Source organism: Podarcis bocagei (assembly GCF_964188305.1).
Source record: "Podarcis bocagei genome assembly, chromosome: 4".
NCBI lineage: Eukaryota > Metazoa > Chordata > Lepidosauria > Squamata > Lacertidae > Podarcis > Podarcis bocagei.
Window position 1 is genome coordinate 42,251,894 of NC_138128.1, and position 16,470 is coordinate 42,268,363.

Sequence of the window (16,470 nt, forward strand, 5' to 3'; positions counted from 1 at the left end):
TGCAGAAAAACAAAAAAGCAAAACAAAATGAGCTTTTTTTAAACTAATGGAGGGGGTCTGTCTGCCCCTTTTTATCAAATCAGACAACTTGGTCCCAACAATGGATTAATTTAGTGCCTCTACAATAGTGCCCCACATTACTTTACACATTTCAGGCACCTCAATAGCTTTTCTCACACATTTGCACAACAATCAAACTTGCATTCCCAAGGCTGCTTTTTGCACCCTTTGATAGGAATGGCACACCACAGTAGTGTGTAGCGTATACCTGTCAGGGGGGAAATGTGAGCTTAAAAAAACAACAACCCAGATCCTTGGGACCAGAAATATCTTTCTAAGAGAGGATGTGTACTGGGTTTTCTGGACTTAACAAAATAGTGGCTATTGCTTATTCTGAATCTGTTAATCCGTAAGGGACAGGCCGAGGATCTCTTGGAGGGCAACATGCCTGCAATCCATTTCATCTTCACAAGGTTTCTATTGTGTTTTCTCAGGGTTTCACTTACTCAGGAATTAATGTCAACACAGGTGTTTGGTGCTTTGAAAAAAACTGATCTGCAAGATGTAGGAATGGGCTGCCCCTAAATGCTGCCTCCAAGCAATTTTGTTATAGTCTGCTTTATTCCATACCGAGTGCAATGCAACCTGGCATCAAAGGCAATTTGCAGGTGTGTACCCAGTTGTCTGTTTTCTTCCCCTTACAGATTTGCTAAGTGCCTTACATGGAGTGCTAGCAAAGTGCCATCAGTAGGACAGTGCATTTACTTTCTCCCTCCAAAGTGGATGTGTCTCTCTTTAACTTTTGTAAGAGAAAGGAAATGTGCAGCAATTAATGACACTGTTGAGGTGGAATAAAAGCCTCGCACATGCTCCTATCTCAAGTATTTCCAAATGCAGCTTTACAGCTACAAGTTAAGCAGGGTAAGGTTGAGAACTTTGAGTGACCCTGCAAAGAAGTAGGAAGAGACAATGAGCCCCACCCCCACCCGTGTGCCTAATGGGCAGAAGCCCATTGTCTTCCCTCCCCTCTCAACTGGCTCCTTCTGACACTGGCCTTCCAGCGCATGCATAATCCCGTACAGTGATGAGGCTGCATGGTATCTGAAGCTCAGCGAGATACAGAAAAACGGGCATAGGTATGTACTGTTACATGTTCCCCACTTCCTGAGTGATAGAGGCTACAGTATTGGGTATAGCTTCCTTTGAAAGACAAAACTCTGGAGATATATTTGTAAAGAAAGCAATCTTGTGCAGCCCCCCCCCCAAGTTTCCAGCTAGAGAACTCTTGGCACCGGCTCTCCCCCCCCAAAAAAAAAATTGTATTCAATTTAAATAATGTTTATTTATGATTAAGGTTGCTTAAGTTCCTTAAATTTGCATGTTGATACCGCTAGGGGTTAGCAGCCTCACTCAGCTGAATCTCTTAAGATATTAAAAGTTTGAAATTCCTTACGCCTCATATTTGTAGGCATTTCAGTTCAAACAGCAGGGATTTCTTAAATCCCTCATTTGGAAACAACCTCTTATCTCTTGCTCATTTGGGGGGGGGGAGTGGGGGTTTGGGAGTGCAGAGTTCAAATAAGAATAGATTTCACCTGGTTGTAATGAGTCTCGCAGTAAGCCAGACCTTTCTTCTCATAGTGCCGGTGTCCCAGGAATGGCTTCTCACATTTGGCACAAACAAAATGCTGGAAGGTTAAAAGACATGTCAGAGTCCAGGGGTCTGTGCTACAGGCAGTTTTGTGCCAGAAAAGTGCCTGGATAAAATAAGTAGTATGCAAATATTTGCCAGCAAATATGAACCACACCTTAGATAGACTCCTAATAATAGTTTGAGTACTGTATAAAGCATTTAGGAATATGATTGACCAGCATTTCGTGGACAGATGTTTCAGCACAGCTTGCCTCTTGATGGGGATTAGTCACTGGAGTGTATTATATCAACCCTCCAGCATCAGCTCTGGCTTCTGATTTTCTCCCAGCCACACTGCAAGGTCCTGCTTATAATCTCTATAGAGTAATTTAATATACTGCCAAAGCATACTAAATATACTGTTTTCTCACCTATGGATAAACTAAGACTGTCCTGCTGGGATTAATATTTGTCTCAATTTTATATATTTGTTTGGCACACAGAAATGTATTCCCGGTGACTGTCCCATAATTGTGAAGCTCCTTTCTTTGACGACTCACTAAATCTTTTTGAAATGTAATGCTTTGCAGAAGAAGAAGAAGGGATGTGGCTTTATTACTTGTACTATGTTTGACATGTGCTTTGATACCTAAATAGTATATTTTGGGGAATAGGCTAGAGATCTAAATAAACAGAATAATAATGGAGAAGCCACCTGAAACAATGGCATGCAGCTCCTATGGCTTCAAAAGAACTGTGGCAGCATCTACTTTTTAACACAGGCTGTGTCAGGAGTCTCTCTGTAACATGAATCGCAGAGCAAGTAGCACAACAGGAGAATTCTCACCTCCACATGCCATTGTTTCCCCAGAGCATTGACCACTCGACCCTCAATGGGCCTGCGACAGGCCCCACAGATTGGGATGCCCATCTTGTCATGGCAAGGCAGGCAGTAGAGCTCCCCCTTCAGCTCCCTGGCATCAGCTGTCAGCTCCTTCCTACACACAACAGAAGGAATAATCAAGACCTTAGCAGAAAAAGCTTGTCCTCAACACATCATGCTGATAGTCACTCCGTCCAAATAAACCAGGCACTCTCCTGACAAATAGGGATAAAGGTAAAGGGGCCCCTGACCATTAGGTCCAGTCGTGACCGACTCTGGGTTTGGGGTGCTCATCTCGCTTTATTGGCAGAGGGAGCCGGCATACAGCTTCCGGGTCATGTGGCCAGCATGACTAAGCCGCTTCTGGCGAACCAGAGCAGGGCACGGAAATGCCGTTTATCTTCCCGCTGGAGCGGTACCTATTTATCTACTTGCACTTTGACATGCTTTCGAACTGCTAGGTGGGCAGGAGCAGGGACCGAGCAACGGGAGCTCACCCCGTCATGGGGATTTGAACCGCCAACCTTCTGATCGGCAAGTCCTAGGCTCTGTGGCTTAACCCACAGCGCCACCCAGAATAAAGAGCAGCTCTCAAAAGGAAACATTAAACACAAACATCCTTCCTTTGCCTGCTGATTGACAACATGATTGTGACATACAAAAAGCTATTTTATAATGAGGCTTTTGGTTTTCGTGAATCCAGTTTGAAATCTGTTTAGATAAGCAGGCTCCATCAGAAATGGCAGGGATTCTAAAATACTGTAAACTGTAGGGCCCATCAAGCTGCGGCTAAGTTCTAATGCCATTGCTTTTGTAACAACGAGCCTTCACAACTGGCTTTCCAAGGATGTTAACACCCGTCAGGAACAGTGCCAGCTGAACAATGAATTGTATAAGGCGAAGTTTATTACAGCTCAGCACAATCACTACAGTTCCTCTGGGGTTCTTTTTTATTATTCAAATGCTTTTTGAACTTCCGCATTCTTGTTAGTCAGTCTGCAGAAATGCAGCAAAGCTTATTCTTAAGATCGCTCAGGTCCCTTGCAAGACACCACAATTGCTCATTCTATGCCTTTTCACTTGCTCCAGAGTCCTAGCTGAAAGAGAGTTGACATACCCACAGTGGGTGCAGCTGAAGTGATCTGGATGGTAGGAATCATTCCTGAACATCAGAGGCTGTTCATCAATTATCAAGTGGCACTTCTGGCAAATATACTTGCCCAAGCCCTTGGCTTTCTCGCGATTATGGCAAGGCCTACAGAGGTGCCTAGAGCAGGAATTAAAGAAAAAAGTTGGGAGACATCATACAGGTATAAGCTACACAAGGTTGCTTTCTAGGCTACAGAGCTTCTCAGCTTTGTAGTTGAGAAGGCTTACTTGTGAATGCAAGCAGTAGGGTATATTTAGAGACAAAAAGATTGCATGAATGGTCTAAAACTGGCACTGATGGCAAGCATCAAGCTGAATTTTATTTTTTTTCATGACCAAAACTATTGGTTCCCCTACTCATGCTCTCCTAGCACAATTTAGATATCCATAACAAAAAGCAGCATAAATGGTTAGACCATTCAAATACATATTTATGAGTACATACAATGCCAGTGTGTGCATTTCCAAATGCAACGTATGCAACTGTGCCTCTGTACATATGGAACTCCAGTGACACACCCGGTTTGCTTATCTGCGGAGCGAAGTGCATAGTCACAGAGGACAGCTGGTAGATGCAACAGTGCAAATACCTATGGGAAAGGAGCGAAGAGACCCTGGGCTTATTCCAGGCAGTCTCACTGGCTTCCTGAGAGTTCCAGGCAGGTCACTTAGCCTCCAGGTCCCTACCAGTAAAATAAAGCTAATAATAAATCTCAATGTCACAAGGCTGTTGTACAGCCTTGTATTTTTACAAGCCTCAAATAGAAAGTCCCAGTGAGCATAAGTGGAAAGGAATGTTATTAACACTCCCTCTTCACAAGTCTTCTACTCTGTTCCTCCCTAGAGCTGAAGATATTGCTGTCCCAGACAAGAGCCACAGTCCCTAGAAAGAAAGCAGACAGCGTTCCTTTATAAATGGGGGCATGCAGCTGTGTTCATCTCAGGATAAAGGCCTCAATTTTATTCCACACTGTGGAACGGAGTCTAATTATACAGGGCAGGACACTGAGACCCCTATAGCAAGTGTCCTAAAAAGAGCCCCCTCTCATTCAACTGAATAAGGGGCCTTAAGCCCTTTCCACTGACAACCCATTATCAGCAAGGCTCATTCAGAAGCACCCCCCCTACCATCCTATAGACCCTCCTCCACTGGAAGCAAAGGGAGGTCTTAGAATCACAGAGCCGTTTCTATGGCAGCCGTCCTTCTCACCCCCACTCCCACTATTATGGAATTATCCCCTTCTGAAATGTCCTGTTGTGTCTGCAACACCAAATTTCCTCTCCCTTTCTGCAACGCTTTCCAAACTCTCTAAAATGGTCAGAGGGATCCAAAGAGTCAGCGTAAAAGGCAGAGGTTCAGAGTGAGAGAGAGAGAGAGTGTGTGCTAGAGAAACATTGGAATATTCATAAATACCACAGCAACTCCCCCCTTCCGAACAGCCCAGCTGGAATGAAAACTGTCTTTCACAGCAAATGTGTTATCTACCCTCCTCTCATGTGAGCAAGATGATAATGGACTATCATCTCCAACAGGGCTCTATATAGTGCAACTCACCCTTCCACTGAAGCTGCCACTGTCTGCATCTTCTGGATCACCACTGTTTTTAGCCTTTCTGTCTTACCTACATTTGCTGGCACTCTAAGAAGCTAACAAGATCTTTACCTCTCTTTTCTACAGGACTGCAAGCTGCAAGAGGTAAGCACTTTGGTTTCAATGGGAATTACAACCTTGGGGTGTGGGGGTGTGAAAATTGAGAACGTTCTCACAGAGCACCATAGTGTTCCCCAGCGCTTACAGATTATACAAGCTAGAAGGGAAAGTACAAGGAGTTGCAAGGACATTTTGACGTTGGAAGTTTTATGCTCAAAATGCTTTGCAACACAGACAGTGCATTCCACTTTTCTTTTGCATTCTGCCTTTCATTTAATGATGGGTATGCATTGCACAGACAGTGCAAGTGACACACTGTTTAGCAACTTGTGTGAAAATGGTCTAGCAGTTAGAAACTAGACACAAACAGCATGCAACAGCCAATTAAAGCTCCTCTGTTGAACATATACAGTATCTTAAAGTCATAAGAACAGAGCAACAGTACTGTAACAATAGCGTATGCCTGGGATTTTTCCAGTTGACAAAATGTTCTTGCCACTACGCTTTTGAAAAATCATTCTGCTTTCCTAAGCAGACTCTCCTTGATATCTCACAAACTATGATTTCTGGGGGCCTAGTAACAATGGATTGATGTTATCGTGTGAAAGTAATGATGTTACTTTCATTTATTCAAAGTCACCTAGATATACACTTATGAATGATATACAAACCCTGACAGGAAATGAAATTTATTAACAGAAGTAGCATGTTGGAATACTAGTAAGAACATAAAGACTCTTGTGAAAAGGGTAGCAATGATCCAGAAGACTGCACACACAAAATGAGTTTGCATAAAATAGACTTGAATGCACAGCACACAAAACAAATGAGCAGCTGTGTGCCAAGTTACACTTCTACCTACTGTTCGTGCAATTTGGAAAATTGTGGATAACTTACTCCTAAAACAGAACTGAATAGATAGATAGATAAAGCAATTGTTGCTATAGACCCTAACAACTCACTAGTAACACAATCTAAGAGAAGGTGGCCTATTTCCTATTTATTGACTATTACAGCCAATACGAATAATTCCAAAAAGTATAAATGTTTTACATGTCATATTCTTAAAATCCCACAACTGCAGTAACTACACCAGTGAAAGACATGAATGAGGGAGTGCTTTTAAAACCTCTTCTAGATCACGTTCTTTAAGACAGTGAAAGCGATGACAAGAACTATTCATGTGAATATCTCAACGTGTTCTACAGAGGTAGCTGCTCCACAAAAATCTTTCAGACAGTTATTAAGGTTCTGTTTATTTCACATGGAAAGGTACCAAATGGAGGCTGCTTGAAATTGCATCCAGTGAAGAACTGTGCAGGTACAGCGGTTCAACACAAGGAGGAGATGCCCCCATTCAGTATTCTCCACATCACCGATAAGTTTGTTTGGTGATGGTATGGGGGTGTTTCCAGACTACTTCTATTTTTGCACAACTTGCAGATTCAAGGTGCACAAACGAAGCTGATTTGGAGCTCTTGCATAACAAACCCACTTCCCTAAAATAATGGACTTTCTGCGATAAGGAAAGGAATTGCAAATGTACTGGAAAGTGTGGGATAACACTTGCTTGACACAGCATTGTTTAATCTCCCCATAAACAAATCAAGCTGAATGCTCATTTAATAGCCAGTGTCGCCTAAACTCTCCGCAGACAAATCAGGCTGAATGCTGATTAAACAAGTTGTCCAGAAGCAACAGTGGAGACAAAACTACCTCATGGTGAAAAATTCTCCAGTCATTGCATAGAGGCAGCCACTAGACAAATACTGTACCATGTTAGCGAGCTTCTATGTGTCAGCCCTTTCAGGGAATAGTTTTAAGATAAACAAGTCAAATAAGTATGCAGTTTAAACAAACAGGTTTATTAGGAGTACACTGCCAAATATTTTTCATGTCGATAACAAGCTCCTAATTTAGGGATCCCATGGAAATAATTAGCAAGATTCCTGTGTGTGACATTTAATTGTGCTGTAGATATTTGCTATATGTATTTTAAAAAATTTAAGTTAACACTGGAGATTGTTTAATGTCAACCATCAAAATTGTCTATGAAAAATGAGCAATTAAAAGCCTGCTGTGTTATTGCAACTTTGGGAAAAACATGTGGAGAGAATTTCTAAAGCATTTGATGGAGATGTCCTATTGCCCAACATTTAAGGGAAAGTTTTCTCTTCTGAACAAGGGGAAGGTTGACTTCTTGTGTGTGTAGGGGGAAGAAACTCCTTATTTTGCCTCTTTTTTAAAATGCTGTACAAGAGAGCACTCTGTGGTCAGATGAAGGAATTACACTTAAGTCTATTACAAGAGAGCAGTCTGTCCCAATTAGAGCTCAAGTTAAGATCTCAAACAATTTTCAGCTTTTACACACAGTGGTACCTCGGGTTAAGCACTTAATTCGTTCTGGAGGTCCATTCTTAACCTGAAACTGTTCTTAACCTGAGGTACCACTTTAGCCAATGGGGCCTCCCACTACTGCTGGACCACTGGAGCACGATTTCTGTTCTCATCCTGAAGCAAAGTTCTTAACCCGAGGCACTATTTCTGGCTTAGTGGAGTCTGTAACCTGAAGCGTATGTAACCCGAGGTACCACTGTATCCAGAGAGCAGGAGCCATGGGTCCTTTAGCTCAGCATGCTTTGCAGCAACCTGAGAGTGCTTTGCACCACTCATGGTATAGGTTAATGAACAATGCGATCCTAACCATGTTCACTCCCACTGAGTTCAATAGGACTGGCATATAAGGATGTGAGAGAGATTTTATTCTGTTCATATTTAAAGGCTAATCTACTGGTTGGCCACTGTAAGAACAGGATGCTGGACTACCGTCTTTCCCCGAAAGTAAGACATACCCCAAAAATAAGACCTACTTCCAGTTTTGCCTCTCGCTGTAATATAAGGCATCCCCCGAAAAGAAGACCTCCCCAATAATAAGGCCTCCCCAGAATATAAGGCCCCCAAAGCTACCGTAAGGCGTCTGACTCCTTTGGACCATAGCGGCGGGCACCGTCACGCAGCTCACTGATTGGCCGCAGTGCAGCCAGAGCTGTTCAGGTAGTGCGAGGTCTCTTTAAATCAGAGAGCCCGCGCCACCGCTAGGACAAGCTGCCGCCTGCTGCTTGCTCTGCCCTGACGGAGTCTGGCTGACTCACAATTAGACAATAAATGTGTACCGTATTCTTCTTCATGGAAAAATAATACATCCCCTGAAAATAAGACCTAGCACATCTTTGGGAGCAAAAATTAATATAAGACACTGTCTTATTTTCGGGGAAACAGGGTAGATGGGTTGTTGGCCTGATCCAGCAGGCTCTTACGATGTTGCATTTTCTTATGTACCAAAATGGCACTTCCTGAAACAATACACAAACCACAATAAAGCTATCCTCTGGGATTCATACTTAGCTGAATTATGTGACACAATTCTCTGACCAATGTTTTTAAAAATGCACATATTAGGGAACGTTGTGCAGAAAAATGGATACATTTGTGGGGGGAAATGTAAACAATTCCTATTGGAGAGAAAAGCTTGCCAAAATGTAAATGTTGACAAAACTGCATACAAACATGCGTTCATTAATGCTGGTTTTGTTTTTTAAATTGCAAGTTGCTGCAGTAAGGTGGATCACATAATTTAAGATTGGAAAAGTGAGATACAGAAAACTGAAATTGACAAATCCTTCCATTCCATCCTTTTGAGTTACACTCTGCTTTGTGATTTTTTTTACTTAATTCTAATGAAACATTTATTGTAAAGTGCAATAAAGTGAGGTATGCCTGTCTGTTGTATATCATCCTGTAAACTTTACAGCTTTAGCCTCCCCCCCTCAAACTATTAACAATTAAGAGATTCCAAGAACCAGTTTATTATACTGCAAAACTTTTTAAAACTAAACTTACTAAAACAAAGTAGAGTACATACACTTTTAATGGTCATGGAGAGCACAGGAAAAAGTGTGGCTAAGATTTAGAAAGGCTCTTGCGTGCATACAAACTGAGTATGTACAAGGTTTGGCCAATTTTTACTTCTGATGGCAGCTCCTTTTATCTCACGGGGTGCTACTTTAAGGGAGCCCCTCACTATTTGGGGGTGGCTTTTTAAGAGAGTGGAAGCTGTCAGGAGGAAAACTGGAAACCCCTCTAACCTATGCAGAACATGACATGGGATGCTTTGGATCCTGGCCAACATTCATTACAAACATAAGCAAACCAGCAGGCTTGGCTGATTTCCATGTTGCCTCCTCTACGTTGTAATATTCTTCTCTAGCTTTTTCTTCTTCATTATTTCAGGTTCATATTTCAAGTCCCGCAGCGAGGAATGAACAACCTAGCTGACTCTTCAGGCCTGTTCTCCAACACTTCACTGGAAAGTTCAGAACAATGTGGCAAAGAGACCAATACGGAGAACATCCTTTTTGCTACTTTCTACCTTCTGGATTTCATCCTAGCCTTTGTTGGCAATGCTCTGGCTCTTTGGCTTTTCATCCGGGACCAAAAGTCAGACACCCCAGCCAACGTTTTCCTGATGCACCTAGCCATGGCCGATCTGTCCTTTGTGCTAGTTTTGCCAACCCGGCTAGTATACCACTTTTCAGGCAATCACTGGCCATTTGGCGAGATCCCTTGCCGACTCACAGGCTTCCTTTTCTACCTCAACATGTACGCCAGCATCTACTTCCTCATGTGCATCAGCGTAGATCGCTTCCTAGCTATCGTGCACCCTGTAAAGTCCCTCAAACTCCGCAGATCACTCTATGCCCACTTGGCCTGTGCTTTCCTGTGGGTTATAGTTGCTGTGGCCATGGCGCCTCTTTTGGTCAGTGTGCAGACAGCTGAGATGAACAATACCACCATCTGCCTGCAGCTCTACAGAGAAAAGGCATCACGCCATGCTCTCGTGTCATTGGCTGTGGCATTTACGCTTCCATTTTTTACTACAGTGACCTGCTACTTGCTGATCATACGCAGCCTGAAAAGAGGAAACCGAATTGAGAATCATCTAAAGGAAAAAGCCATCAAAATGATAATAATGGTTCTCATGATCTTCTTGGTCTGTTTCGTGCCCTACCATATCAACCGTTACATTTACATTCTCAATTATGATGGTGTGAAGACTTCCTGTGAAATGCAGCGGATTCTGGCTCTTGGCAACCGAATTACTTCCTGCCTCACCAGCCTGAACGGTGCCCTAGATCCCATCATGTATTTCTTTGTAGCTGAGAAGTTCCGAGAGGCCTTATGTGGTTTATTTTGCAACAGAAAAGCTGCAAGGCTACCTTCAAGTTATGATGGGAAAACGAATGACAGCTCCTTGAGCACTAAAACTGAACTGTAACTAATGAAATCAAGTGCTTTTTAAAAGAAAGGCTTTTTCTATCTGATACAATTAAATCTCCAAGAAAGCAAAACTGTGTTTCTCCAAGAGCACACACTGATCTACGCTTCATTCTTGAGAAAACGAGTAACAGATAGTAATTTTTGCACAGCTACCACCAGCAAGTGCTAATTCTCAGCGGAAGGTAGACTGCAATCTCAATCTATACAAATATAACCAGCATTACACTACAATAGCCATCCATCTGATTGTCTTCAGACAAGAAAAAGGAAGAAAGCATTTGCTTAATAACGCCATGATTGCTGCATGAAATATTTTTGTACTGAAAAATAACAGGCAAATACTTCCATCTTCAGTTATCAAACAAGCAAACTGCACAGCTAAGATTCAATAGTCCTGACATTCTCTAAGAAAGGTGTTCTAAATTTACATCCGCAGAGCTTTGAGAAGATTTTGACATGACCTGATAAGAAAATGAAATCCTCAAAGCCTCCAACACATCTGCAAGAAAAGAGAACCATTTGATTTTCTAGACAACTCAATCGTCTCATTGTTGACTTTTGACTACGGACAGCACTAAACTTGATATAAACACCACATTACAACTTTAAACTCTCTTTTGTTACAGCCTTGGCTGCAGCTCTTTTTTTCAGTAACATTTAGAAACAATGGCATGACACAACTTGTTCCATTTTATCTGTAAGTTTTTATATGAAGTATATGGTTCATGAATCACATGCACAAGACTAAAAGATTTCTAGGGAGCTTGCTACAAATGAGTAATCTAGTTCAGTTTAACTATTAGGATGCAACTCTTACTGATGCAATTGCCCTTGCTTAATGCAGACTGTACCTACCATATACATTTTAACAGAACAAAAATCCTCAGTCAAGAGCCACTTCACCAGAACCTTTGCCTGTTGTCTCAATGTAAAGTTGCTACAAGTCTGGTATGTCAAGTCTGTGCTGTAATTTTTGATAATTGCTACGCCCAAATCCTAAGCACTTACATGCTGTGCAAGAAATCATTTATACTGAACTCTTGTTGCCATAGCTTTTTTGGAAGCAGTGGTGCAGCTAGGCCTAAATCTATGACCCTGGAGTCCAGCAACCCCCTAAATTATCACCGGAGAGTGGAAGGGGATGAGGGCAGCAGCAAATGGGTAGACCTGACGTCAGCACCTGGGCAGGTATTGACATGCCAGAGTGTACATTCTAATGGTGGTCACCTCAATGTATTTTTTTATATATATATATATATATATATATATATATATATATATATATATATATATATGTGTGTGTGTGTGTGTATGTATGTTATACAGTGAGAGGATGGCTGGCTGGCTATATGCACAGCTACAGCTCATTCTTTATTTTGTATTTCAAATATACATTGTCTTTTTCTACAGGTAAATGAGTCTACCATCAGGGAAGCATAAGCAAACCTCATATTATTCCTGTAGTCATGAAGATGTGAAATGGCACATGCTCAGAGTATTTCTTCTTTCTAAATCAGGTTGGCAAACTGATAGTTTGATGCTCTAACAAAGCAGTTGTACAGCATAGCACGGCCAGGGTAGGGGCCAGGGAGAAGAGAAATGTGAATTGTATGCGTCACAACTGAAGTAATGCACATGGCCAGGGACGCGGACTTAGAAAAAATATTGGGGGGGCCCGGGAAAGCTCATGAATAATAAATAAGCTCATGAATATGCAAATAAAGTGGCTCCGGCCCTAAATAGGGCAAGCCACGCCCCCCCAACCAGCCGATTGGCTGGCTGGGAGGTGTGGCCAGTCGGGATTCCCCTGTTCTCGCGGGATTTCCGGCAGTGCCTCCGATTAGGGCGTGCGGCTGGCTGGCTGGCTGGCGGAGCAGGTGAGGAGGAGGCGGCGGGGGACGGCGGCGGCGCTCTGCTAGAAGGGCGCCCGCCCGAGATTATTGGGGGGGCTGAGCCCCATGGAGTCGGCGCCTATGCACATGGCTACCTAAAAGGGGAGGCCCTGGCTGGATCTGGACACATCAAAGAAGCATTTCAGTTGAAAGAGTTGTAAACAGGGAAAACAGGTAGAGAAAAATGGGGCTCCACATCGCCATCTGGTGGCACAATGTTATATCACACATACAACACATATAAATCACTTTTTCTTCACCAGTCTAGCTGAGTCCTCAGTGAGATAATTAAAAATGACCCCATTGTACCCTTATTTAGAAGAAAAGCAAATGTTCAGCTACCATATTATGGAGTCTTGCAACTTGCCTGTTAACTATGGAATCCTGACTGCTTTCCCATAACAGACTTTGCATTCACTACAGATACCTTGCAACAAAGAAAAAAGGCGCACAAACCATACTAAGTTGTTCCCTTTTAATTAGCTCAGTTCTACTAGGCTAGTCATCAGGACTACATAGGAAATGTATCAGTATAAGGCCATTTCAGAAGGTTTATACTATGACCAGATAAACTGAATCGCTCTTTCATAGCTGTTCTATTCGCTGCCCACCCAAGAAGTGAGAATATAAACTCAGAGACTCTTCTAGCTAGAAATCGCATGCAGTGATGCCAAAAGTTAAGATTCAAATGTTGTGACGCAGTTACTAGGCTGTTGTTGTTTTTTTACTTCCCTGTTGAAGGGCGTTTGCTTGGGTGTCTATTTTTACTTCATTTAGCTTCATATTTTATACTTTCTTTAAAAAAATATTGTTTATACTTATTAAACATCAAAAACTATTAAATTCAGAGGGAAAAAAGAAGTTATGTGGTGTGTTCAGTGTGCTGTCTGTCCACCAAGTTGTTTCTGGTGAGTAATTATCCAATCCCTAATCTTCATGTTTACATAGGTTATTCCTCTTCTACTCCCTCACATTTTGTCTAAAAGTAATTTGCTTACAATTGAGGATGGTTCTCCACTCATTCTCTAGTTTTCTGCCAATACCTTCCCAGTTCATTTCCGCTATATGCCTCAATGCATTTAAGAGCAAGGTCCAGATTCCTTGCTTATCCCACAACAAGACTGCTTAACATTTCACACATTTCATATATGCATGCAGTTCACATGCTAAACCATCATACTTAAGAGAGATGAATGTGTGTTTCGGAAGACATTATCAGCTCTGGAAAAGTGCATACATGCCTGTGATTTTTTGGCATCTCCTTCTCTGGGTGTACACATATTTAAAGCATGCATTTGCAGATCCCACCACGACGCCTGGGATTTCTCCTTCTAGAGTGTGAAGGGGTCCTGACATCCAAAGAATTATCTCATGTTCATGTCCTCTGATCATTCTTACCTGCCAGCATTCTTCACAAAGCCCAAATCAGCAAGAACCACATCACAGAGCTCACAACGAAAGCATTCTGGGTGCCAGTTATTGTTCATTGCTTTGATAACACGGCCAATGATGAATTCACCTTGGAACAGAAGTACCACACTTCAGTTTAAACACTTGATTTATTTCAGGACTCTTCTCTATGTGCACCGCCATACCCACAGAGTATTCCATGGATGATATATGTTAATTATTTATATTGCAAAGTAATTTACAATTATCTTAGACTCAGAATAAGCCTGCAATTAACTATTATCAAAGAAACTGAGTCTGAGTAAGAGTGACTTAATGAAGGCCACTGAATAATCCATACCCAAATTTTTCAGGCTCAGGACTAATATCCATGCCACTGAAACATAAAAAAACCATATTCTGAATCTCAGGAACTTTGGCTTTAAAACCTCAAAACTAATTATTTTATTGCTCTTGACCAGAGTGCCTGATGAGAACAACATCTATAATTAATAATTCTTTCACCTTTGTGTAGTTTTCCTTAAGGGGAGAGAGAGAGCGAGAGAGCGAGAGAGAGAGAGAAGGCTTGAGTGATCTGCATCTTACCACATTCCCCACAGCATGGCGCAAACAGCATCTGGAAGTCATGCTCACAATACTTCCTCCCTTCAAACTGTAAAAAAAGATGCAGGAGAACATATATTTACAAAATTTCCACTATGTAATTCTAGTTTGCCCACCACAGAGTTACAATTCCCAGCACCCTTAAACTACAGTTCCCAGGATTCTTTGGTAAGGGCCTTTAAATGTGTGGTGCGTATGAAGCTACTGTTACACAGAATGTAAGTGCAAAGTTCTAGCTTCTACAAACTATTTCCCACCATTATTTCAATCACTGCAGTTTTTGGTGTTCCTTTGAAGTAATTTATTCTTAGGAAAACTAATCCCTAATGCAACCTATTTTGGATCAACATTTTAATAACAATATATTTGTTCTATAAGCATGTACTGCACTCTTACAACACTCTCTCATTTTAATTATATTGGCTGCAGAACAGCGCATGATGGGTGGCAGAGCAACAGGGTACCCTTATGGACCAGGCAATGTTGCATTTGTTGAGATGGGTCAGCGAAGTGACAGCATTCCACAGGTGAATGGACCTTGAATTCATCAGCTCACTCCCTTCCCCCCACCCCCACACTTCCTCCAATACATCTCCAAATAAAAGAACAGAATGTTGCTTCCATGTTTAACTAACTGAAGTTTAGCATCTAATCCCAATATAGGACAAGCTGCGGTTAGTCTTAACTATGGTTAATCGAAACAGGTCAACTTTGAACTGTGGTTTATGAAATTGGTTTGTTTCAATAAACCACACTTAAAACAAACCACAGTTTAGAGTTCAGATGTTAATGCTTGTCTGTGGTTAACTGAGAATGAAATTGAAAGCTTCTAATCACATCCTTGTGTCTATCCTAGAGAATGATGGAGCAAACAAGCCCTGGCTCAAGAACATAACACTAAACAATAGCTCAGCACTATGTCTGAAGCAGGGCATTATTGACAATACTGCTAGGAAAGCAACCCCTCATTGATGACTGAATCATTTCAAAGCTAAATTACTGTATACATGGAGGAAATGGAAGGGGGTCATTGACGTAAGAATTGGAAATGAATTTTGGATAATCAAACCCCACAGAAAGTTCAGTCAAGCTTCTTAAAATCATGTAAGTGGAGGAAAAAGTCAAGTAGCTTTTCACACTATCAGAAAGATGCTGATCTTACATCGTAGAAGAGTCCATCTGGAAACTGGCGGAAGCACTGAGCACAGACAAAGCAGTTTTCATGATATAGTTCCCCATTGCTGTTCACGATTCGCTCAGTTGGATCAAAGCGAGCTCGGCAGCGCTCACACACAGCATTTGCAAGGGCATCTGACATGTTACTGGGGAACAAAACAGAAAAAGAAATATCACAATTACATATTGAAGCCATCAAAACCACCTAACTAAAATTAATAAAATCAATGAGAAGTCCACGCTTACAAATTTATGTTTTACCATACTTGTGGTATCAGATATACAAAATCTATATATTGAAGGGTTCCACATATGCTCATCAACCCCTCCATGTTAGAAAGCCAAATCAGTGGGGTCAGTGGGATATTTTCTGTCAACTTCAATGATGAGCCTATTCGAATCCAAACTGCATAAGAGGACTGAACAAGGCATTTTCTAGCACAAAGTAGAAAACAAACAAAAAACTCAATAAATTTTCTGTGCCCTTTACAGAATATTCTTTGTAATAGTCAACTTTGCTGATGTCTAGATTTGTCTTAAATGTCACTGAAAGCAATGGAAATTTACAGTAAATGTGTTTAGACGCCAGTGTCTCAAGCAGACAATGGAATGAAAAAACAAATAACCGAATGTCCACTTTCAGATAAGTGCTTTACATTACCTTTAGAATCCATTGGCTGGTTTTAAAGCATGTTCTGTGATCTGGACAGTCTTGTTTCCAGCCATATCTGCTTCA

The 16,470-nt window shown here is 41.7% G+C and overlaps 2 protein-coding genes across 6 annotated transcripts in view; one reads left to right on the forward strand and one right to left on the reverse strand.

The window, feature by feature from the left end:
• LIMS2 (LIM zinc finger domain containing 2) overlaps positions 1-16,470 on the reverse strand; it is a 39,007-nt gene that overhangs the window by 5,696 nt on the left and 16,841 nt on the right. For both annotated transcript variants that reach the window (XM_081189329.1, XM_081189328.1), the window contains exons 2-7: positions 15,721-15,880; positions 14,541-14,607; positions 13,944-14,064; positions 3,634-3,783; positions 2,481-2,631; positions 1,596-1,688 (exon numbers count right to left, since the gene is read on the reverse strand). In XM_081189329.1, coding sequence (XP_081045455.1) covers positions 1,596-1,688; positions 2,481-2,631; positions 3,634-3,783; positions 13,944-14,064; positions 14,541-14,607; positions 15,721-15,880 — 742 coding nt within the window. The remainder of the gene's footprint in view (positions 1-1,595; positions 1,689-2,480; positions 2,632-3,633; positions 3,784-13,943; positions 14,065-14,540; positions 14,608-15,720; positions 15,881-16,470) is intronic.
• GPR17 (G protein-coupled receptor 17) lies at positions 10-10,908 on the forward strand. 4 transcript variants are annotated; one of them, XM_081189330.1, is made up of 3 exons: positions 10-668; positions 5,344-5,361; positions 9,607-10,908. In XM_081189330.1, exons 1-3 carry the CDS (start codon positions 586-588, stop codon positions 10,649-10,651), a joined length of 1,146 nt encoding a protein of 381 aa, XP_081045456.1. In that variant the 5' UTR covers positions 10-585; the 3' UTR covers positions 10,652-10,908. The 4 variants fall into 4 exon arrangements, with proteins under 4 accessions (XP_081045456.1, XP_081045458.1, XP_081045457.1 ...); XM_081189332.1 differs by having other exon boundaries at positions 652-668; positions 5,199-5,361; XM_081189331.1 differs by lacking the exon at positions 10-668 and adding an exon at positions 679-1,136 and having other exon boundaries at positions 5,199-5,361.